Source organism: Sebastes fasciatus, chromosome 3, assembly GCF_043250625.1.
Source record: "Sebastes fasciatus isolate fSebFas1 chromosome 3, fSebFas1.pri, whole genome shotgun sequence".
NCBI lineage: Eukaryota > Metazoa > Chordata > Actinopteri > Perciformes > Sebastidae > Sebastes > Sebastes fasciatus.
The window spans coordinates 35314848-35338795 of NC_133797.1; the positions used below are offsets into that span (position 1 = coordinate 35314848).

At 38.0% G+C, this 23948-nt stretch overlaps 1 protein-coding gene across 2 annotated transcripts; it reads left to right on the top strand.

The window, feature by feature from the left end:
- Nucleotides 1-583: 583 nt before the first annotated feature.
- LOC141764917 (C-type lectin domain family 4 member E-like) lies at nt 584-23399 on the top strand. 2 transcript variants are annotated; one of them, XM_074630609.1, is made up of 6 exons: nt 584-1394; nt 1617-1706; nt 10538-10630; nt 10785-10927; nt 21205-21305; nt 22732-23399. In XM_074630609.1, the coding sequence occupies exons 1-6, from the start codon at nt 1370-1372 to the stop codon at nt 22874-22876; spliced, it is 597 nt and encodes a 198-aa protein (XP_074486710.1). In that variant the 5' UTR covers nt 584-1369; the 3' UTR covers nt 22877-23399. The 2 variants fall into 2 exon arrangements, with proteins under 2 accessions (XP_074486710.1, XP_074486708.1); XM_074630607.1 differs by lacking the exons at nt 21205-21305; nt 22732-23399 and adding exons at nt 11035-11135; nt 12802-13987.
- The last annotated feature ends 549 nt before the right edge of the window (nt 23400-23948 follow it).

A 23948-nucleotide genomic window follows, 5' to 3' on the forward strand; every position in this document is an offset into this window, starting at 1 on the left:
TCAATGGTATATAATATAGGGCCCATACTTTTGGATGGCAGCATTTTAAAGAGTGACTTTTGCTCCTTTGAACATCATTAAAATCACACACACACACACGTATTTGTGGTAACACTAAGCACTTCTTTGAATTTCAGTGTGTTGTATTATGAGAAGCGACAATACAAACAAGCAAAATATTACATGTAACCTTCAGGTGTTGAAGATGAAGAGATGGTCCAGTTACAACAACCTGACTAAACAAAGAGACCAGTTACAGACCAGTTACAGACCAGTTACAACAACCTGACTAAAGAAAGAGACCAGTTACAACAACCTGACTAAGGGCCGGCTCTAGCCCTTTTGGTGCCCTAGGCGAAATTCGGATTTGGAGTCCCCTCCCTTCAGATATCACAATGTTTTTAAGACAAAAATCAAGATTTTAATTTTTTCATAAATAAGTGTATCTATTATGATATAAAAAAACAATTCGTCCCTGATATTGTTGGCTTAAAAGTGTTTAGTCAGTTTCACTACGAGAGTTACAGGGGTGAAAAGTGTATGTATTTATTTATTTATTTGTTAATTTGTTACCTCAATGTAGAAAATGAGGAGGGGCGGCCACTGGCATTTATTTATTTTAATTTCATTTTCAATTTCAATTTCAATTTATTTATTTATTTATTTATTTTTAGAGGGTGACCAGTGACCCCCAGAAGATGGCGCCCTAGACGCCTATATGGCCTATGCCTTAAGCCGGCCTTGAGCTGACTAAAGAAAGAGACCAGTTGGAAGAAAGCCCTGAAATGAAGACAGAACTTTTCTTCAGAAGTAAAGAAAATTCTGAAGAAACTGAACCTGTGATTTATCGCTTCATGTCTAGCTGGGAGCTGAACTGACTTAACTTTTATATGAAGGAGCAGCTGAAGGAGTGTGTGTACTATGTTCAAGTCATTTCTGCTATGTTGCCTTTGACTGACTCCCGCATACTTCATGTGAATGTGTTCATAACTTATTGTAGAGTTTTGGGTGAAACAATAATTAGCTTAGCAATATTAGCTGTATTTAATTCCTCCATCAGAGATTGGTGGTCTCACACCAACAACTATTTGTTTTATAATGGCTCTAAAAAAAAGTATGTACAGATTGGCTTTCCTGATATGGTGAAAAACACATTTTCACACACTCAAGACAGGAAACTTTCTTGATTGTACAGGACAGATAGCAAAATGAAGAAGTGTGAGAGATAATAAGTTGCAGAAAGAGTGCCGCTATCACAATCAGATTGTCCGAACCAGAGAAGAAGAAGCAGCGTACAGATCAGTGCAGCTGGTTGTCATAATTTGCTGGGTCAAGTATTTTGAGGTTTGTCTTTAAAGAGGAGGCTGAGATGACGCCGGACGCTTCATCCAAGAGTGAGTAACTTTAAGGTTGTCTGACAGCATCATACTCTCTGTATCTTGTTCTTATGTTTGAGTTTGGAGGAGAAGTGAAATAAAAACAGTTCAAAAAACGTAATGTCATGCCTGGTTGTTCTGCCTAATAATAATATATAATGTTAATATATAATGATGTGTGTGCGTGTGTGTGTGTGTGTGTGTGTGTGTGTGTGTGTGTGTGTGTTTTTCTGTATCCAGAGGAAAAACTCTTCGGACTGGTTGTTGTGAGCTTCGGACTCCTGTGTGTCCTACAAGCTGCTGTCAACATTTCCCTGCATCTCGCTCTCTGTGAGTGATCTTACTTCACCCTGTTCCTCCTGTGATTTTTATTTTAATTCACCATCTCAGTATTATAAACCCAGAGACTGAAACTAAACACAATTACCAGCTATGATAATGATATCTCATGAGTGCTTTCTAAATATATATAGATCAGTGGATTAATGATAAAACAGCAATGCTTTTGTGTAAAGTCATGGTCTGGTAGATGATCGGAGAGTATTATAATTACAAGAATTACGCTGATATTATAGTATATTCAGATCAAGCAAAAACAGTTTTGAGTCATACTTTATAATTAATTAATTCATCTGAGACAGTCAAAAAATATTAGTAAACATGAACAACTCTCTCCTAAATCCAAAAACTAGATATCTAAAACTCAAACTTGTGATGTCATAGGGTATAGAGTGTGGAGCTGCTCCATAGACAATGAATTGGGAGAGATGTTCTAGATGACTGTTGATGAATGATGATGATAAATGTTCTGAGTATATGAGGACATGTACTGTTTCACAACTGAAAACTCTACAATAGAAAAAAGCTAATTTGGGTATAAAAAAAGATCCTTGGTGTTAACTACAGTGACAAAAGTGAATCTTTCTGCTCTTTCAGGCAGTTCTGGTGCGAAGACGCCAGATCTTGAGGCCAGTATCAAAAACCTGACTGAAGAGAGAGAAGATTTGAAGAGGAAGCTGAGCTCCTGGTGTGAGTATGAGGACGAAACTAACTGCACCTCTGTAACACGGAAACTAAAAGATACGGCAACATCATAAAAAGGTTTTTCTATCTCCTTTTACATGTTTTATTTCAATTTATTTTACTGAGAATTTGTTTTCTTCGGTTTTGTTATCCTCAACAGCTTTTAACTGCAAACCACGATGGGTGTATTTCAAGCACAGTTGCTATTACTTTTCTCAATATGTCAAGTCCTGGCAAAAGAGTAGAGATTACTGTCAGCAAAAAGGTGCAGACCTGATGATCATCAACAGCAAAGAGGAGCAGGTGTGTATGAAAGTGAAATCTGTCTGTGAGAGACACGAGAGAAAAAGTGTGAAATCAAATCAATGAAGTTTTGTTTATTATTGTTTCTTTCTCTTATTGTGAACAAGGACTTTGGAAGTCAATACAAGCGGAACACATGGATCGGACTGACTGACAGTGAAACAGAGGGGATATGGAAATGGGTGGATGGGACTGCGCTGGGCACAAGGTTCATTAATTATGTTTTCTGTTTAAATTAGTGGTAACACTTTATAATATCCATCATTTATAAATGGTAAATTGATAGTTATCTAAAATTAGTAAATAGTTATTTTAATGTTAACAAAAGTTTTAAAGTTGTAAAACGCACTAATAGCTGAATCCAGAGTTATTTCCGTTCCTCCGTTCATGTGAGTGAGACCCAGACCGAGGCTGGAGCGTAAGTCGTGACGACGGCGTGACGTTGGGATCCCGTGACCAAGTCAGGTGACCGAGCGGACGCTACTCCGCCAATCATCTCGGACGGTACTCCGCCAAGATCTGGGTACTTTTCCAGACGGAAGTCGAGCCATTTAGGCTACATGCACCAATGAGCAACTCTCATAGGAGTGACCGGGGCCCCGCCTCCAACGCTGTATCCAGCTCTTTTAATACATCCATGATCTCAACATGGCTGCCGAGTCACAAACCTTCTCATTTTACAGCTAAACAGTACACTACAAGATGATTCTGAAAACATTTGAGTTGAGAAATAGGCATTACAGTAACAGAATATTGATTCATATTTCATCAGCGCTGCCTAGTTTGACCGTTTGGTCGGAAAACTGTTTGCGAGTGATTGACAGCTGCTCATAGACGGCAGGCTCCAGCTCGGCCCTGATTGGTTGTTTACCTCCGGTCTGCAGATGCCATTAGGAGCACTGGAGGACACAGAGGCACATGATTATTATTCAGATTACCTGTCTCATGCAGGTAATGCACTACTGTCACTGCTACTGTCAGGATATAGTGACCGTTTTATTAGTGATGGCGAGATGAAGCTTCATGAAGCGCTGAAGCTCTCCAGCAAATTGGTTCACAAAAGTTTTCATTTCACGAGGCTTCATCTGGGCTTCATATGCACACGAAACCACCTATCGGTCAAACAGTGTAAGACAGGTACACATATTCCGATATGTGGCAGTGGTTTAACCGGGGACAGGGCAGTGAATGTGCTTGTGTAACTAAAGGAAAATGATAGATGGGAGACATTGTTCGTTTTTATTCAAGAATAATAAGTTCTCAACTGTATTTCGGCTTCGGGCATCATCAATGACGTCATTTGTCTAAAACGATACAAGCCTCGATACGCGCTTCACAGAAAACTTCCTGGATTACTCGACACACGCTCAGAAGCCTCGGCACATCACATAACATCACTACCTTTTATAAAAATAACTTTTTTTAATCATATTTCCTCCATTTCTACCGACTTCCTGCTTTAATGTTTCCCTGTGTGCTGCAGCATTTGGCCTTTCTACTGCTGCTGGTGTAAACCTTGGGTCACCAGAAATGTAAAACTATTGACACACTCCCTATTGACAAGACAGTGTAATAATAACAATATTGAGGTTTAATTTGGCTACATGCTGCTTCGGTTGTGCTTTCTGTTAAAAACACATTATTTGTTGTTTGGTTTCAGCTACTGGCGCACTGGGGAGCCCAACCACGCCAACAGTGCTGAAGACTGTGGAGAAATAAAGGTCAATGTAACTGAAAACAACTGGACTGATGAATCATGTAAGAAGCAAATCCACTGGATCTGTGAAAAGGTGGGGCCTCCATAACTCTGCATCCAAACCCACCAGACTGTAAATCAATATGCTGCAGGGTTAGTGGCTCATCATCATGTATGCATGTACACAAACACATACAGGCCTTTCTAGTTTTTCTGTTTTCTTTTACATTCTAGCATTCATTCTATCTAAACACCTACATTCAGTGTGTTTAATCATGTAATTGATCATCCTTAGATCCTTTAATGGCTTTTGTGTTTTTGAGTAACATGCAGTGTAACCGATATACTGCATCATGTGTGTGTCAAGAGGATTTTCATGCATAGACTGTAGCTTTTGTTAATCTTTGACTGCTGTACTGACTGTTTTGTGTTCAATACCACATGTTGAATAAATCATATCCATTTTATGAGAAGGTTAGAACTTGATTGTGTATTTAAACAGGACGATCTAACATGCCGCAGACGTTATGTGATTATGTTAAATGCTCTAAAGCCAAATCTATATGTGTACGTTAAGAGGTTACAGCATTGTAACAAAGACAATCAGTGTTACATTATACAATATTACAACAGCCGGGATATGAATAAAGTTTTATAGGCATAAAGAAATGAATTATGAAAACTCTACACAAAATAAATTATCATTTTTGTTATTTATTTTGTTGAAGGTCTTGGAAGGATGTATCCTCTTTATCTGTAATGTTCAAAGAATTAAATAACACAATTTTCTCTAAAAGCCATTATCTCTTAACTATTTGTCTGATTAAATGTGGTTTCTCATATCAAAATATATAGTTATCACAGAGAAGGAGATGCAGAGAAATAGAGACTAATGAATTAAGGATTATTTTGTTGTTTGTTAAAACATCAGAAAGAAGTCCTTACAGCCTTATACATTTAAAATGGTCCATTCTGCAATTAACAGCATATTGTCCACTAGTTTCAATGTGCAATGTGTCTCTTTACACAAGGTTTCTTTACATAAAGTGATAGTATTGTTGATAATATGTTTTCATCTTAACAACAGGTTGACGAACCAACTTCATTTCTGTTGTTAGAGAGCTCCAACATTTAAGTATCTGTCATGTTCACCCTCACTAGGCCACATTACCTCTATACTGACTTACTGTGCTGTATCTCCTCTGACGTCCTCAGATTGAGCAGATTTTGTTGCGGTGTTGATGTTGCCGTGACAAAACTGCTAGCACACAGAGATTTAATCTTAAAACTGTCAAAGTTTTGTGAAGTTGAGTCTTTAATTAGATATTCTGCATGATCTTTTAATCTTCACTTCTGCTTTTGGGAAATAGATGATTTTGAAGATAGACGATTTTGTTGCGGTGTTGATGTTGCCGTGACAAAACTGCTAGCACACAGAGATTAAATCTTAAAACTGCTGTTCTGTGTGTTTGCACGCGGAACTTAAAGCTTTAGCCGATCACTTGAACGAGTTGAGTAATGACTATAGCACCATTTTAATAAGGACGTGATGTATGACGGCAAGTTGTCATTAAGGGCTTTATAAATAAATAAAAACCAATGCCTATCACGTCTTACTGCTAGAGACGCCCACCCAACCTTTTCATACAAAACGCAGTGATGAGTAGAATAACTGTCATTAGTAATAAATCTATAGGGTTGAGTGATAAACTCAATCTAATGGTTTGAGAGTGGAGGCAGAGGCGTGTCTGTAGATAACGTCACCATAATCCAAGACAGACAAGAAAGTGGCATCAACTATTTTCTTCCTACAGAACATAGGAAATAAAGCTCTGTTTCTGTACAAATATCCCATTGTGTGTTAATGTAAAATTTAAATGTAAGTTTTGGGTCCAGCCAGATGCCGAGGTATTAATACTCAGAGACCTACTTAGTCCATTCAGAGTGGTAATGTGCAAACTGTTGTCCACAATGTCTCTGGCTCTAGAGAATAACATATATTTAGTCGTCTTTGCATTCAGAACCAAAAAAGTGTATTTTGCAATTTGTCACATTCACATTTCACAATCTTATGAATGTACATGTGATTGAGTTGGATTTTGGATAGGGTAGAATGATGTAATGACTTAGAGGAAACCTGTGGAGTTTTTTTTTATACCTCTAGTAGCGCTACAGAGCCATTCTCATATGACATGACATACACAAGGACGCACATAGGCACAGATACAGAATCACAGCAATGCGCCAACAAATGCAGAGAAGAAGGCTGATTGCTAATAAACATGAATGCAGGTTTCAAACTCTTGAAGGAAATGTACTCAACATATTTGTTAAATCTCAATGATACTCTCAGTATGTGTAAATGTAAACATAACTTTTGTTTACTACCAAGAAAACTCGGCAAGGCCCCTTTAAAGAGGAACTATTATGCTTATTTTCCGGTGCAAACTTGTATTTTGGGGTCTGTACTAGAACATGTTTAACTAGCTAGCTTTGTTTGAGGGTGTGCCAAACTAGCAGCTAGGCAGGTATTATGCAAATGTCTTACTTGGTGACATCACAATGTTACGGAAGAAAAGGCGGGACTTCGACAAGGCAAAAAAAAATTAAAAAAATTAATGAGTTCAGTGCTGCAGCTATGAATACTGAGCTTCGGATCTGTCACTCTACAGACAGACATATAGATACGTAGATGTTTTAAGTGTGACATTCAAGAGACTTTGCACAACCAAAATGGAAAGCACCGTCATGCAGCTGCAACTAATAGGCCAAATAGGTAAAGGTGAAATAGCTAAACTATTTCACACCACCGTCAGTTTCCTGATGATGTGAGAAACACACGCGTAAATAGAAAGTAACTGCCTCTTTTAGAAGTTAGAGTTACTCTGTACTCGATGAATTTCAAGAGCACACACTGCAGACTTTGATGGCTTCAGGCACCACAGGACCAAACGGCACCGTCGGTTCAGCTGAACATCATGGATGAACTGGATATCTATGTTAATGTAGAGAGACCATCAGCTAATCCCAGCCACAGGAAAAGGGAGACCAAAAGTTCAAAGGATATTTACGAAAATGTGTCGGTGGAGACAAACAGAACTCGACCTGCTCTCTCAGGTAATAAACACACTTCATTTTTTAAACACACAAACGACTATATATATTAAAGGAATACTAAAGCTAAAAAGACTTGTGTGAAAAACAATAATGTAGAGAGAGTCAAACAGCAAGGGACTATTAATACCGACAGTTCATGAAAAAATGATACATAGGGCCCATACTTTTGGATGGCAGCATTTTAAAGGGTGACTTTTGCTGTTTTGAAAATCATTAAAATCACACACACACACACACCCCTACTTGTGGTAACACTAAGCACCCCTTTGAATTTCAGTGTGTTGCATTATGAGAAGTGACAATACAAACAATCAAAACAATACATGTAACCTTCAGGTGTTGAAGATGAAGAGATGGTCCAGTCACACAACCTGACTAAAGAAAGAGACCAGTTACAACAACCTGATTAAAGAAAGAGACCAGTTACAACAACCTGATTAAAGAAAGAGACCAGTTACAACAACCTGACTAAACCTTTTTATTTTTATTTTTATTATTATTTTTTTAGAGGGTGACCAGTGCCCCCCAGAAGATGGCGCCCTAGACGCCTATATGGCCTATGCCTTAAGCCGGCCTTGATCTGACTAAAGAAAGACACCAGTTTGAAGAAAGCCCTGAAATGAAGACAGAACTTTTCTTCAGAAGTAAAGACATTTCTGAAGAAACTGATCCTGTGCTTTATCGCTTCATGTCTAGCTTGGAGCTGAACTGACTTAACTTTTATATGAAGGAGCAGCTGAAGGAGTGTGTGTACTATGTTCAAGTCATTTCTGCTATGTTGCATTTGAATGACTCCGGCATACTTCATGTGAATGTGTTCATAACTTATTGTAGAGTTTTGGGTGAAACAATAATTAGCTTAGCAATATTAGCTGTATTTAATTCCTCCATCAGAGATTGTTGGTCTCACACCAGCAACTATTTGACAGGAAACTGTCTTGAGTGTGCAAGACTAATGGCAAAATGAAGAAGTGTGAGGGATAATAAGTTGCGGAAAGAGTTCTGCTGTCGCATTCAGATTGTCAGAACCAGAGAAGAAGAAGCAGCTTACAGATCAGTGCAGCTGGTTGTCATAATTTGCTGGTCAAGTATTTTGAGGTTTGTCTTTAAAGAGGAGGCTGAGATGACGCCGGACGCTTCATCCAAGAGTGAGTAACTTTAAGGTTGTCTGACAGCATCATACTCTCTGTATCTTGTTCTTATGTTTGAGTTTGGAGGAGAAGTGAAATAAAAACAGTTCAAAGAACGTAATATCATGCCTGTCTGTTCTGCCTAATAATAATATATAATGTTAATATATAATGATGTGTGTGTGTGTGTGTGTGTGTGTGTGTGTGTGTGTGTGTGTGTGTGTGTGTGTGTGTGTGTGTGTGTGTGTTTGTGTGTTTCTTTCTGCATCTAGAGGAAAAACTCTTCGGACTGGTTGTTGTGAGCTTCGGACTCCTGTGTGTCCTACAAGCTGCTCTCAACATTTCCCTGCGTCTCGCTCTCTGTGAGTGATCTTACTTCACCCTGTTCCTCCTGTGACTTTTATTTTAATTCACCATCTCAGTATTATAAACCCAGAGACTGAAACTAAACACAATTACCAGCTATGATAATGATATCTCATGAGTGCTTTCTAAATATATATAGATCAGTGGATTAATGATAAAACAGCAATGCTTTTGTGTAAAGTCATGGTCTGGTAGATAGTCTGAGATTATTATAATTACAAGAATTACGCTGATATTATAGAATATTCAGATCAAGCAAAAACTGTTTTGAGTCATACTTTATAATTAATTAATTCATCTGAGACAGTCAAAAAATATTAGTAAACATGAACAACTCTCTCCTAAATCCAAAAACTAGAGATCTAAAATTCAAACTTGTGATGTCATAGGGTATAAAGTGTAGAGCTGCTCCATAGACAATGAATTGGGAGAGATGTTCTAGATGATTATTGATGAATGATGATTGTTCAGAAGGTGCAGCAGTTTAACCAAAAGCATCCCCTCACCAGCCCATGCATTGATCACATGCACGGACCAATAGTCTGTGGCTTGGCGCATGGTCTTCACATGATCAGAGAGTGCTGTTATTCCAATCACCTTCTGCGCAGATCGCAAGCCTCATTTTCCTCCAACTCAGCTCAGTATCAGTGTTGCACCTTTCTGCAACTCTTTTCTATTTATTATTGATATGGTCTTTCCTGTGCGTCCATGAGAAAGTGAGTATTTGTTATAGTTGTCTATTGTTTAGTAACTGCATCGTTATAATAATTCTAAAGTCACCTGTATCATGTTATAATACTCATACTCGTTTGTCTATAAGAGTTTGAATGATAAGTTGTGTGTTTTTGTGTCAACATCATTTAAGTTAGAACAGCGCAGTGAACGGGCATACGCGGCCGTCATTAAGGGACCGTCGCACAATTACTCATATCACCCTCTGTGTGCACTCTGCTCATTGTACTGCCTGAGAGCCTGAGTCTGCTATTTGTTGACGCTCCCTTAAAGTTCAGAAGGCTGCGTTCTCTTCCTTTTATTCCTGTTTTAAACTGTTTAGCTTACATTTAATTACATACAATACTGTTTGTTTATTATTACTTCATGTTACTAATACCTGCTCATGTTTTCTATTTTATTTTCTGTATTTAGTAACCACTATCCTCACTATCCACACTATTCACAAAAGGATTTAAAAAACCATCTTCAATCAATAAATGAGTGGTATCTCAAAGAGAGTGTGTGTGACCTGGACTAATTGATACATCATCATCATATTCATGTTCTTACCGGACAACCTGTGGAGATTGTAAATGACATTCATAGAACCATCATCTAAGGGTTCATTCACTCAGCATCACTAAGGTCACAAGTTTGGTATCCATTACACCAACGCCTATTTTACAATGATGATGAATGTTCTGAGTATATGAGGACATTTACTGTTTCACAACTGAAAACTACAATAGAAAAAAGCTCATTTGGGTATAAAAAAACGACACTAATAAAAGTGAATCTTTCTGCTCTTTCAGACAGTTCTTCTGCGAAGACGCCAGATTTTGAGGTCATTATCCAAAACCTGACTGAAGAGGGAGAAGATTTGAAGAGGAAGCTGAGCTTCTTTGGTGAGTATAAGGACTAAACTGACTGCACCTCTGTGACACGGAAACTAAAAGATACGGCAACATCATAAAAAGGTTTTTCTATCTCCTTTTACATGTTTTATTTCAATTTCTTTTACTGAGAGTTTTTTTCCTCCGGTTTTGTTATCCTCAACAGCTAATAACTCCCAACTAGGATGGGTGTACTTCAGCCACAGTTTATATTACTTTTCTTCCACTGTCAAGTCCTGGCAAGAGAGTAGAGAAGACTGTCAGCAAAGAGGTGCAGACCTGATGATCATCAACAGCAAAGAGGAGCAGGTGTGTATGAAAGTGAAATCTGTCTGTGAGAGACACGAGAGAAAAAGTGTGAAATCAAATCAATCAAGTTTTGTTTATTATTGTTTCTTTCTCTTATTGTAAACAAGGACTTTGGAAGACAATTCAAGCGGGACACATGGATCGGACTGACTGACAGAGAGACAGAGGGGATATGGAAATGGGTGGATGGGACTGCACTGGGCACAAGGTTCATTAATTATGTTTTTTGTTTAAATTAGTGGTAACACTTTATAACATCGATCATTTATAAATGGTGAATTGATAGTCAATTAAAATTAGTTAATATTCATTTTAATGTTAACGAACAATGAAATGATAATTAATATGTTTTACTAATTAATAATAACACTATGTTATTTTAAACAGTTTATTGTTGCACACATAACATTTGATATACTATATTAAATATTTGTTGATGATTAACATATTATTTGTAAACTTTAAAAAAATAAACGTTTTGTAAAAGGTCTATAAACATTGTTTGGATGGCTATTATAAAGTTGCAACTGATGATTATAATACCTTGTTAAATCGTTAATAAATACTTTGTAAAGTATTTATAAACATTATTTAGATAGATAGTTAATATGTTGTCGATGGTTAATAATTGGTTTCTGGTGCATCTAACTTTGTTTATAGAAGTTTTACAAAAAGAATCTTAAAGGTTTACAAATCATTTGGTAATCACTAACAGATACTTAATATAGTACATAGAATGTTATAATGTGTGCAACAAGTAAGGGATAATGTACAGCGAGCTGGTCATTGTTGTGAAAGAATCCCCAACAGGGCGATGTCGCATCCCGACGCGGAGAAAGTTTGCTCCGGCTGGTGGGCGGTGCTTGGTATTTCCTCAACTGATCTCAACATGGCTGCCGGGACACAAACTTTTTCATTTTACAGCTAAACAGTACACTACAAGATGTTTCAAACATTTGAGGCAGAAATAGGCATTACAGTAACAGAATATTGATTCATATTTGATCAGCGCTGCCTAGTTTGATCGTTTGATCAGAGTTAGCGAGTGATTGACAGCTGCTCAGAGACGGCAAGGCTCCAGCTCGGCTCTGATTGGTTGTTTTCCTCCGGTCTGCAGATGCCATTAGGAGCACTGGAGGACACAGAGGCACATGATTTCTTTTTTCAGATTACCTGTCTCATGCACTACTGTCAGGATATAGTGACCGTTTTATTAGTGATGGTGAGATGAAGCTTCATGAAGCGCTGAAGCTCTCCAGCAAATTGGTTCACAAAAGTGTTCATTTCACGAGGCTTCATCTGGGCTTCATATGCACACGAAACCACCTATCGGTCAAACAGTGTAAGACAGGTACATATATTCCGGATATGTGGCAGTGGTTTAACCGGGCACAGGGCAGGAATGTGCTTGTGTAACTAAAGGAAAATGATAGATGGGAGACATTGTTCGTTTTTATTCAAGAATAATAAGTTCTCAACTGTATTTCGGCTTCGGGCGTCATCAATGACCTCATTTGTCTAAAACGATACAAGTCTTGATAAGCACTTCAAAGAAAACTTCCTGGATTACTCGACACACGCTCCGAAGCCTCGGCACATCACATAACATCACTACGTTTTATAAAAATAACTTTTTTTAATCATATTTCCTCCATTTCTACCCACTTCCTGCTTTAATGTTTCCCTGTGTGCTGCAGCATTTGGCCTTTCTACTGCTGCTGGTGTAAACCTTGGGTCACCAGAAATGTAAAACTACTGACACACTCACTATTGACAAGACAGTGTAATAATAACAATATTGAGGTTTAATTTGGCTACATGATGCTCTGGTTGTGTTTTCTGGTAAAAACACATTATTTGTTGTTTGGTTTCAGCTACTGGCGCACTGGGGAGCCCAACAGCTTCGAAGGCAGAGATGAAGACTGTGGAGAAATAAGGGACTTTGAAGAAGAAAGAAACTGGAACGATGTACCATGTAAAAAGCAAAGCTACTGGATCTGTGAAAAGGTGGGGCCTCCATAACTCTGCATCCAAACCCACCAGACTGTAAATCAATATGCTGCAGGGTTAGTTGCTCATCATCATGTATGCATGTACACAAACACATACAGGCCTTTCTAGTTTTTCGGGTTCCTTTTACATTCTAGCATTCATTCTGTCTAAACACCTACATTCAGTGTGTTTAATCGTGTAATTAATCATCCTTAGATCCTTTAATGGCTTTTGTGTTTTTGAGTAACATGCAGTGTAAAAGATATTAGACTCTCTTTATCTGTAATGTTCAAAGAAATAAATAACACGATTTTGTCTAAAAGCCATTATCTCTTAATTATTTCCCTGATTAAATGTTGTTTCTCATATCAAAATATATACTTATCACAGAGAAGGAGATGCAGAGAAATAGAGACTAATGAATTAAGGATTATTTTGTTGTTTTTTTAAAACATCAGAAAGAAGTCCTTACAGCCTTATACATTTAAAATGGTCCATTCTGCAATTAACAGCTTATTGTCCACTGGTTTCAATGTGCAATGTGTCTCTTTACACACGGTTTCTTTACATAAAGTGATAATATTGTTGATAATATGTTTTCATCGAAACAACAGGTTGACGAACCAACTTCATTTCTGTTGTTAGAGAGCTCCAACATTTAAGTATCTGTCATGTTCACCCTCACTAGGCCACATTACCTCTATTCCGACATACTGTGCTGTATCTCCTCTGACATCCTCAGATTGCGCAGGTTTTGTTGCGGTGTTGATGTTGCCGTGAGGAAACTGCTAGCACACAGAGATATAATCTTAAAACTGTCAAAGTTCTGTGAAGTTTAGTCTTTAATTAGATATCCTGCATGACCTTTTAATCTTCACTTCTGCTTTTGGGAAATAGATGTTTATTCTTGAGAAACTGTTCACATGATCACAGTTCAGTTCCTCACGTACACTGTTTCTCTCAAGGCAGACTTGACTAGGTTTAATTTGACAACATTATTTTCTGCAAGACAAAGTGAAATACAGATAAATATGTACACACAATGGACGAAATGATCATTAGGATGGTTGTAAGGTGTTTAGCAGGTATTGTTAATCCTGGTGGTGTTGGACTATAATACTTTATAATACTTTATAATACCCCTTAAAACTCTGACGGCCCGCCGGCGGGCCCGGCTGCTATTCTGTCTTTCAGGGGTTGTAGCGGGCTCAGTTTTCAAGGTAGTGATGCTGGTATCATATGAAACTAGAAAAAAACTGAACCTAAAGAATCCACTGGTGCCAACCGTGTCATACTAGCTTGACGGAAAGATTGCTAAATAATGCTACAAAATTACACTAAATTTTGGCGAGGAAAAACTGACATGGCGATTTTCAAAAAAATCCCTTGACCTCTGACCTGAAGATATGTGAATGAACATGGGTTCTATGGGTACCAACGAGTTTCCCCTTTACAGACATGCCCACTTTATGATAATCAGCTTGGGGCAACAAAACATGCAGTTTTTTTTAATGCAGTATAAATGTGTTATTTTCACCTATTCTAAAATTGTGTATTTGAATATTTCTGCATATTGGGGTCCCTAAACAGTCTTTGAATTACATAAATTGGGTATGACTGTAAAGCTGAGACTCTTGTGGCTCCAATGAGCTCAACTGTATTCTTGTGTGATGATGTAAATCCACATAGTAGCCATTTCATTGTATTGAAACCATTTTAGAAATTTGACCTCACTGTATATAATGACCTGTGGTGACCTCTAGGATAATCACAGCCTCATGCAACTTTAAAGCCACAAACTACAGACCGAGAGCATTCAGAGGATTTCCTAGGTAGATTGATAATAAGGGGGTTTCTGAGCAGTTTCCAGAACAGAAGTGCTCGCCATCTAATCACCAATTCTTGCAGAAATCTCCAAATGTCAAAAGTTTTTGATACCAAATCACAGCATGACTTTTTCTATGGTGTTCCTCGAGGTCTTTGGGTCTTAATGTGGTATTTTGGAGGGATTACTGATCATTTTTATCAATTCTGGAGTGATAAAAAATAGTTAAATTTATCACCAAATCTGGTATAAACCCACAAATGGCTGCATCAATTTGTGAGACATAATAGAGCATGGGAATAACCATCATATACTTCTGTCATCACTTTCACAATTCATTTTAATTAACTTCTATTTCTTATTTATGACTACAACAACTTGACACACAGTGCTGAGCTTCATCTCAACTTAATCTTCAGGTTCCCAGCTTTCAGATGATGTGTACACCACTTCTATGTGACAACTATTGTTGACTTTTTATCTCCCCCCGAACATCCCCTGTCCCCTACCCCTCTAAAGAAAAGAGGGCGGAGTGGAAAGGAGTTGAAAGTGTGAAAGTGTGGAGGTTCAGTCTATGAGATAAAGTTGTTGTGAATGTTTCCAGCCTTGATCATCAGTTGAGCTGATAAAAAAAAGAGGTAGACCGAAGTAGCAACGTTAGCCAGCTACTAGTGAGTTAACTCATTAAAGGTGAAGTTGTGGTGAAACACGTCAGAGGTGATTTCAAGTTGGCCGGTAACTTCAGATAATAGTTTCTTAATAATAATTTAATTTAATTTCTTAATAGCTTCTTGTTTTATCATCCCAACCGGTATTATTAGTTAAAAACACTAACTTATGTCATCCGGTAGCTAGTTCAGTTGCAACTGATGATTATTGTGATATCTTGGGATATCAATTACCACATAGCGAGACTTCATCTTCAGTCGAGCTGGTTTTATTGCAGGAACAACTTAATAGTATTACAACATGCCCAACATGGGAGTACAGCCTCTACTGCACGGGCTGTATACACGCTGCACCTCACTCTGGGTAATCCTGCCAGGTGTATGGCACTGGAGCCCTCTTCTTCTTCTTCTTCTTCTTCTTCTTCTTCTCTCAGTTTCTGGCGGATGACCAACTTTAAAGTGCATACCGCCACCTACTGTACAAGAGTGTGTAACATCATGTCATTTTACACATTACTGCTACTCTTAAATTATACCCACCAATCCTGTGTCTCTTAAGAACATTAATAGTACATTAATAGTGAACATTAATAGAACATTAATAATAACATTAATAGAACATTAATAAAACATTAATAATAACATTAATAGAACATTAATAGAACATTAATAGTGAACAATAGTAATAACATTAATAGAACATTAATAGTGAACATTAATAGAACATTAATAGAACATTAATAGTGAACAATAGTAATAACATTAATAGAACATTAATAGTGAACATTAATAGAACATTAACAGAACATTAATAGAACATTAATAGTGAACATTAATAGAACATTAACAGAACATTAATAGTACATTAATAGTGAACATTAATAGAACATTAATAATAACATTAATAGAACATTAATAAAACATTAATAATAACATTAATAGAACATTAATAGAACATTAATAGTGAACAATAGTAATAACATTAATAGAACATTAATAGTGAACATTAATAGTGAACATTAATAGTGAACAATAGTAATAACATTAATAGAACATTAATAGTGAACATTAATAGAACATTAACAGAACATTAATAGAACATTAATAGTGAACATTAATAGAACATTAATAGAACATTAATAGAATATTAATAGAACATTAATAATGCCTTCCTGGTGCCTTCAACCCCCTCACCCTCTGTTCCCAGTATCCCCATCAAATCCCAATCCCGTCCCTCCTCTCTGACTTGGTCCTGTAGTCTTTGTCTTTCAGCCTCATACTTTTTACAATGAATTAGGATATGCTGCACATTTTCTTTAACACCACAATCCCCCACACTTATCACTCTTCCTTTTCCCCATTAAAGCCAAAGTGCCATTAAGACCTTTGTGATCCAGTCTGAGTCTTGTTATGATGATTTTCTCCCTTCTGTTCCTTTCTTTATATTTCTTTGTTATGACCGACTTTTGTATTCTGAAATATCTTCTTCCTTTCTGGTCCTCCTCCCATCTTTTCTGCCCTATCTCCACTCCTTTCCTTTTAATCACCGCTTTTCCTTCTCCTTTCCCAAGTAAAACTGGTACTGTTATGTCTTTTTGCAGCAAACTTTTTGCTAGTTTATCTGCAAACTCATTCCCTTTCACCCCCTCATGTGCTGGAACCCAACAGAATAATATATCTATAACCCCTCTATACAGTCTTAGCAAGCTATAGTACAGTTCAATGGTTAGATCTTGCCTTCCAGCTTTTGTTGACTGTATACTTTCCAAAACAGCTTTTGAATCTGTGCATATCACCACTCTGTCAGGTCTGACCTCTTCAACCCACTGTAATGCAATAATGATTGCCACTATTTCTGTTGTGTATACTGATACCTGGTCTGAAATTCTTTTGGAAATAGATAATTGGAGCCCTCTACTGGTTCTGGGCTGTAATAACAAACCAACAGTTACTTCATTACATCCCTCCCCTCTTAAAGGGACTGTTTGTAAGAATCAGAAATGCTTGTTAACAGCGACACCTGTGGCCGTTAAGTCAACGAAAGTCAGCGTCGGGCTCGCGCTTGTGCTCGCCCTACATAGACATGAACGAGCATCACTCAATACAGTGAGGCGACACACGTCAGCTAAAATCACAATATCACTCTATATTTCACCTGCATGGCAGTAATGTTAGCTGACCAGACGAAGCTCTCTCCATGAATCACTGCTGATACTAGTGTTGGCTTTTCCTGCTTCAGCCTCCCGACCGCGGCCGGAGGGAACAGGGGAGACACTGGAGTTTTGGTCGGAGACGATAACGTAACTCGCTGCGGAGCCCCGTCACTTCACAAGACACGGGAAACCTCTGTTGGTCTGGAGGAGCTGCAGCATTTATTTCTGCACAAACGTCCACTGTACATTCACTAGATATTCTCAGAGCTAAACTAACTCTTCTGCAGTTTGTAGTGTGCGCGCATGCACGTGAGGTGGAGCGAGCTGAGTGAAGGCAGGCAGGCAAAGGAGCAGAGGAGTAGAGTACAGCAGAGACTCCGGTCCTGGAGACCAAAGCTACGGTCTCCCCCGTGTCCTCCGACAGCAGCCAACACTGTTTTGCAAGACGAGCTTCACTAGATAGAACTTTGCGGTTTTGGTGCTTCCGTGTAGTTTGTGTTGGAGTCTTGTCTGAACAGCGTAGCCACACGTGAGCGCGCATGGGTCACCGACCCGGATTGATTTATACGTGTAAAAAGTTACAAACAGTCCCTTTAATAGTATTACAACATGCCCAACATGGGGGTACAGCCTCTGCTGCATGGGCTGTATACACGCTGCACCTCACTCTGGGTAATCCTGCCAGGTGTATGGCACTGGAGCCCTCTACTGGTTCTGGGCTGTAATAACAACCAACAGTCACTACATTACATCTATAATGCCTTGTTAAATGGTTTATAAATACTTTGTAAAGCATCTATAAACATTATTTAGATAGATAGTTAATATGTTGTCAATGGTATATAATATAGGGCCCATACTTTTGGATGGCAGCATTTTAAAGAGTGACTTTTGCTCCTTTGAACATCATTAAAATCACACACACACACACGTATTTGTGGTAACACTAAGCACTTCTTTGAATTTCAGTGTGTTGTATTATGAGAAGCGACAATACAAACAAGCAAAATATTACATGTAACCTTCAGGTGTTGAAGATGAAGAGATGGTCCAGTTACAACAACCTGACTAAACAAAGAGACCAGTTACAGACCAGTTACAGACCAGTTACAACAACCTGACTAAAGAAAGAGACCAGTTACAACAACCTGACTAAGGGCCGGCTCTAGCCCTTTTGGTGCCCTAGGCGAAATTCGGATTTGGAGTCCCCTCCCTTCAGATATCACAATGTTTTTAAGACAAAAATCAAGATTTTAATTTTTTCATAAATAAGTGTATCTATTATGATATAAAAAAACAATTCGTCCCTGATATTGTTGGCTTAAAAGTGTTTAGTCAGTTTCACTACGAGAGTTACAGGGGTGAAAAGTGTATGTATTTATTTATTTATTTGTTAATTTGTTACCTCAATGTAGAAAATGAGGAGGGGCGGCCACTGGCATTTATTTATTTTAATTTCATTTTCAATTTCAATTTCAATTTATTTATTTATTTATTTATTTTTAGAGGGTGACCAGTGACCCCCAGAAGATGGCGCCCTAGACGCCTATATGGCCTATGCCTTAAGCCGGCCTTGAGCTGACTAAAGAAAGAGACCAGTTGGAAGAAAGCCCTGAAATGAAGACAGAACTTTTCTTCAGAAGTAAAGAAAATTCTGAAGAAACTGAACCTGTGATTTATCGCTTCATGTCTAGCTGGGAGCTGAACTGACTTAACTTTTATATGAAGGAGCAGCTGAAGGAGTGTGTGTACTATGTTCAAGTCATTTCTGCTATGTTGCCTTTGACTGACTCCCGCATACTTCATGTGAATGTGTTCATAACTTATTGTAGAGTTTTGGGTGAAACAATAATTAGCTTAGCAATATTAGCTGTATTTAATTCCTCCATCAGAGATTGGTGGTCTCACACCAACAACTATTTGTTTTATAATGGCTCTAAAAAAAAGTATGTACAGATTGGCTTTCCTGATATGGTGAAAAACACATTTTCACACACTCAAGACAGGAAACTTTCTTGATTGTACAGGACAGATAGCAAAATGAAGAAGTGTGAGAGATAATAAGTTGCAGAAAGAGTGCCGCTATCACAATCAGATTGTCCGAACCAGAGAAGAAGAAGCAGCTTACAGATCAGTGCAGCTGGTTGTCATAATTTGCTGGGTCAAGTATTTTGAGGTTTGTCTTTAAAGAGGAGGCTGAGATGACGCCGGACGCTTCATCTAAGAGTGAGTAACTTTAAGGTTGTCTGACAGCATCATACTCTCTGTATCTTGTTCTTATGTTTGAGTTTGGAGGAGAAGTGAAATAAAAACAGTTCAAAAAACGTAATGTCATGCCTGGTTGTTCTGCCTAATAATAATATATAATGTTAATATATAATGATGTGTGTGCGTGTGTGTGTGTGTGTGTGTGTGTGTGTGTGTGTGTGTGTTTTTCTGTATCCAGAGGAAAAACTCTTCGGACTGGTTGTTGTGAGCTTCGGACTCCTGTGTGTCCTACAAGCTGCTGTCAACATTTCCCTGCATCTCGCTCTCTGTGAGTGATCTTACTTCACCCTGTTCCTCCTGTGATTTTTATTTTAATTCACCATCTCAGTATTATAAACCCAGAGACTGAAACTAAACACAATTATCAGCTATGATAATGATATCTCATGAGTGCTTTCTAAATATATATAGATCAGTGGATTAATGATAAAACAGCAATGCTTTTGTGTAAAGTCATGGTCTGGTAGATGATCGGAGAGTATTATAATTACAAGAATTACGCTGATATTATAGTATATTCAGATCAAGCAAAAACAGTTTTGAGTCATACTTTATAATTAATTAATTCATCTGAGACAGTCAAAAAATATTAGTAAACATGAACAACTCTCTCCTAAATCCAAAAACTAGATATCTAAAACTCAAACTTGTGATGTCATAGGGTATAAAGTGTGGAGCTGCTCCATAGACAATGAATTGGGAGAGATGTTCTAGATGACTGTTGATGAATGATGATGATAAATGTTCTGAGTATATGAGGACATGTACTGTTTCACAACTGAAAACTCTACAATAGAAAAAAGCTAATTTGGGTATAAAAAAAGATCCTTGGTGTTAACTACAGTGACAAAAGTGAATCTTTCTGCTCTTTCAGGCAGTTCTGGTGCGAAGACGCCAGATCTTGAGGCCAGTATCAAAAACCTGACTGAAGAGAGAGAAGATTTGAAGAGGAAGCTGAGCTCCTGGTGTGAGTATGAGGACGAAACTAACTGCACCTCTGTAACACGGAAACTAAAAGATACGGCAACATCATAAAAAGGTTTTTCTATCTCCTTTTACATGTTTTATTTCAATTTATTTTACTGAGAATTTGTTTTCTTCGGTTTTGTTATCCTCAACAGCTTTTAACTGCAAACCACGATGGGTGTATTTCAAGCACAGTTGCTATTACTTTTCTCAATATGTCAAGTCCTGGCAAAAGAGTAGAGATTTCTGTCAACAAAGAGGTGCAGACCTGATGATCATCAACAGCAAAGAGGAGCAGGTGTGTATGAAAGTGAAATCTGTCTGTGAGAGACACGAGAGAAAAAGTGTGAAATCAAATCAATGAAGTTTTGTTTATTATTGTTTCTTTCTCTTATTGTGAACAAGGACTTTGGAAGTCAATTCAAGCGGAACACATGGATCGGACTGACTGACAGTGAAACAGAGGGGATATGGAAATGGGTGGATGGGACTGCGCTGGGCACAAGGTTCATTAATTATGTTTTCTGTTTAAATTAGTGGTAACACTTTATAATATCCATCATTTATAAATGGTAAATTGATAGTTATCTAAAATTAGTAAATAGTTATTTTAATGTTAACAAAAGTTTTAAAGTTGTAAAACGCACTAATAGCTGAATCCAGAGTTATTTCCGTTCCTCCGTTCATGTGAGTGAGACCCAGACCGAGGCTGGAGCGTAAGTCGTGACGACGGCGTGACGTTGGGATCCCGTGACCAAGTCAGGTGACCGAGCGGACGCTACTCCGCCAATCATCTCGGACGGTACTCCGCCAAGATCTGGGTACTTTTCCAGACGGAAGTCGAGCCATTTAGGCTACATGCACCAATGAGCAACTCTCATAGGAGTGACCGGGGCCCCGCCTCCAACGCTGTATCCAGCTCTTTTAATACATCCATGATCTCAACATGGCTGCCGAGTCACAAACCTTCTCATTTTACAGCTAAACAGTACACTACAAGATGATTCTGAAAACATTTGAGTTGAGAAATAGGCATTACAGTAACAGAATATTGATTCATATTTCATCAGCGCTGCCTAGTTTGACCGTTTGGTCGGAGTTTGCGAGTGATTGACAGCTGCTCATAGACGGCAGGCTCCAGCTCGGCCCTGATTGGTTGTTTACCTCCGGTCTGCAGATGCCATTAGGAGCACTGGAGGACACAGAGGCACATGATTATTATTCAGATTACCTGTCTCATGCACTACTGTCAGGATATAGTGACCGTTTTATTAGTGATGGCGAGATGAAGCTTCATGAAGCGCTGAAGCTCTCCAGCAAATTGGTTCACAAAAGTGTTCATTTCACGAGGCTTCATCTGGGCTTCATATGCACACGAAACCACCTATCGGTCAAACAGTGTAAGACAGGTACACATATTCCGATATGTGGCAGTGGTTTAACCGGGCACAGGGCAGTGAATGTGCTTGTGTAACTAAAGGAAAATGATAGATGGGAGACATTGTTCGTTTTTATTCAAGAATAATAAGTTCTCAACTGTATTTCGGCTTCGGGCGTCATCAATGACGTCATTTGTCTAAAACGATACAAGCCTCGATACGCGCTTCACAGAAAACTTCCTGGATTACTCGACACACGCTCAGAAGCCTCGGCACATCACATAACATCACTACCTTTTATAAAAATAACTTTTTTTAATCATATTTCCTCCATTTCTACCGACTTCCTGCTTTAATGTTTCCCTGTGTGCTGCAGCATTTGGCCTTTCTACTGCTGCTGGTGTAAACCTTGGGTCACCAGAAATGTAAAACTATTGACACACTCCCTATTGACAAGACAGTGTAATAATAACAATGTTGAGGTTTAATTTGGCTACATGCTGCTTCGGTTGTGCTTTCTGTTAAAAACACATTATTTGTTGTTTGGTTTCAGCTACTGGCGCACTGGGGAGCCCAACCACGCCAACAGTGCTGAAGACTGTGGAGAAATAAAGGTCAATGTAACTGAAAACAACTGGACTGATGAATCATGTAAGAAGCAAATCCACTGGATCTGTGAAAAGGTGGGGCCTCCATAACTCTGCATCCAAACCCACCAGACTGTAAATCAATATGCTGCAGGGTTAGTGGCTCATCATCATGTATGCATGTACACAAACACATACAGGCCTTTCTAGTTTTTCTGTTTTCTTTTACATTCTAGCATTCATTCTATCTAAACACCTACATTCAGTGTGTTTAATCGTGTAATTGATCATCCTTAGATCCTTTAATGGCTTTTGTGTTTTTGAGTAACATGCAGTGTAACCGATATACTGCATCATGTGTGTGTCAAGAGGATTTTCATGCATAGACTGTAGCTTTTGTTAATCTTTGACTGCTGTACTGACTGTTTTGTGTTCAATACCACATGTTGAATAAATCATATCCATTTTATGAGAAGGTTAGAACTTGATTGTGTATTTAAACAGGACGATCTAACATGCCGCAGACGTTATGTGATTATGTTAAATGCTCTAAAGCCAAATCTATATGTGTACGTTAAGAGGTTACAGCATTGTAACAAAGACAATCAGTGTTACATTATACAATATTACAACAGCCGGGATATGAATAAAGTTTTATCGGCATAAAGAAATGAATTATGAAAACTCTACACAAAATAAATTATCATTTTTGTTATTTATTTTGTTGAAGGTCTTGGAAGGATGTATCCTCTTTATCTGTAATGTTCAAAGAATTAAATAACACAATTTTCTCTAAAAGCCATTATCTCTTAACTATTTGTCTGATTAAATGTGGTTTCTCATATCAAAATATATAGTTATCACAGAGAAGGAGATGCAGAGAAATAGAGACTAATGAATTAAGGATTATTTTGTTGTTTGTTAAAACATCAGAAAGAAGTCCTTACAGCCTTATACATTTAAAATGGTCCATTCTGCAATTAACAGCATATTGTCCACTAGTTTCAATGTGCAATGTGTCTCTTTACACAAGGTTTCTTTACATAAAGTGATAGTATTGTTGATAATATGTTTTCATCTTAACAACAGGTTGACGAACCAACTTCATTTCTGTTGTTAGAGAGCTCCAACATTTAAGTATCTGTCATGTTCACCCTCACTAGGCCACATTACCTCTATACTG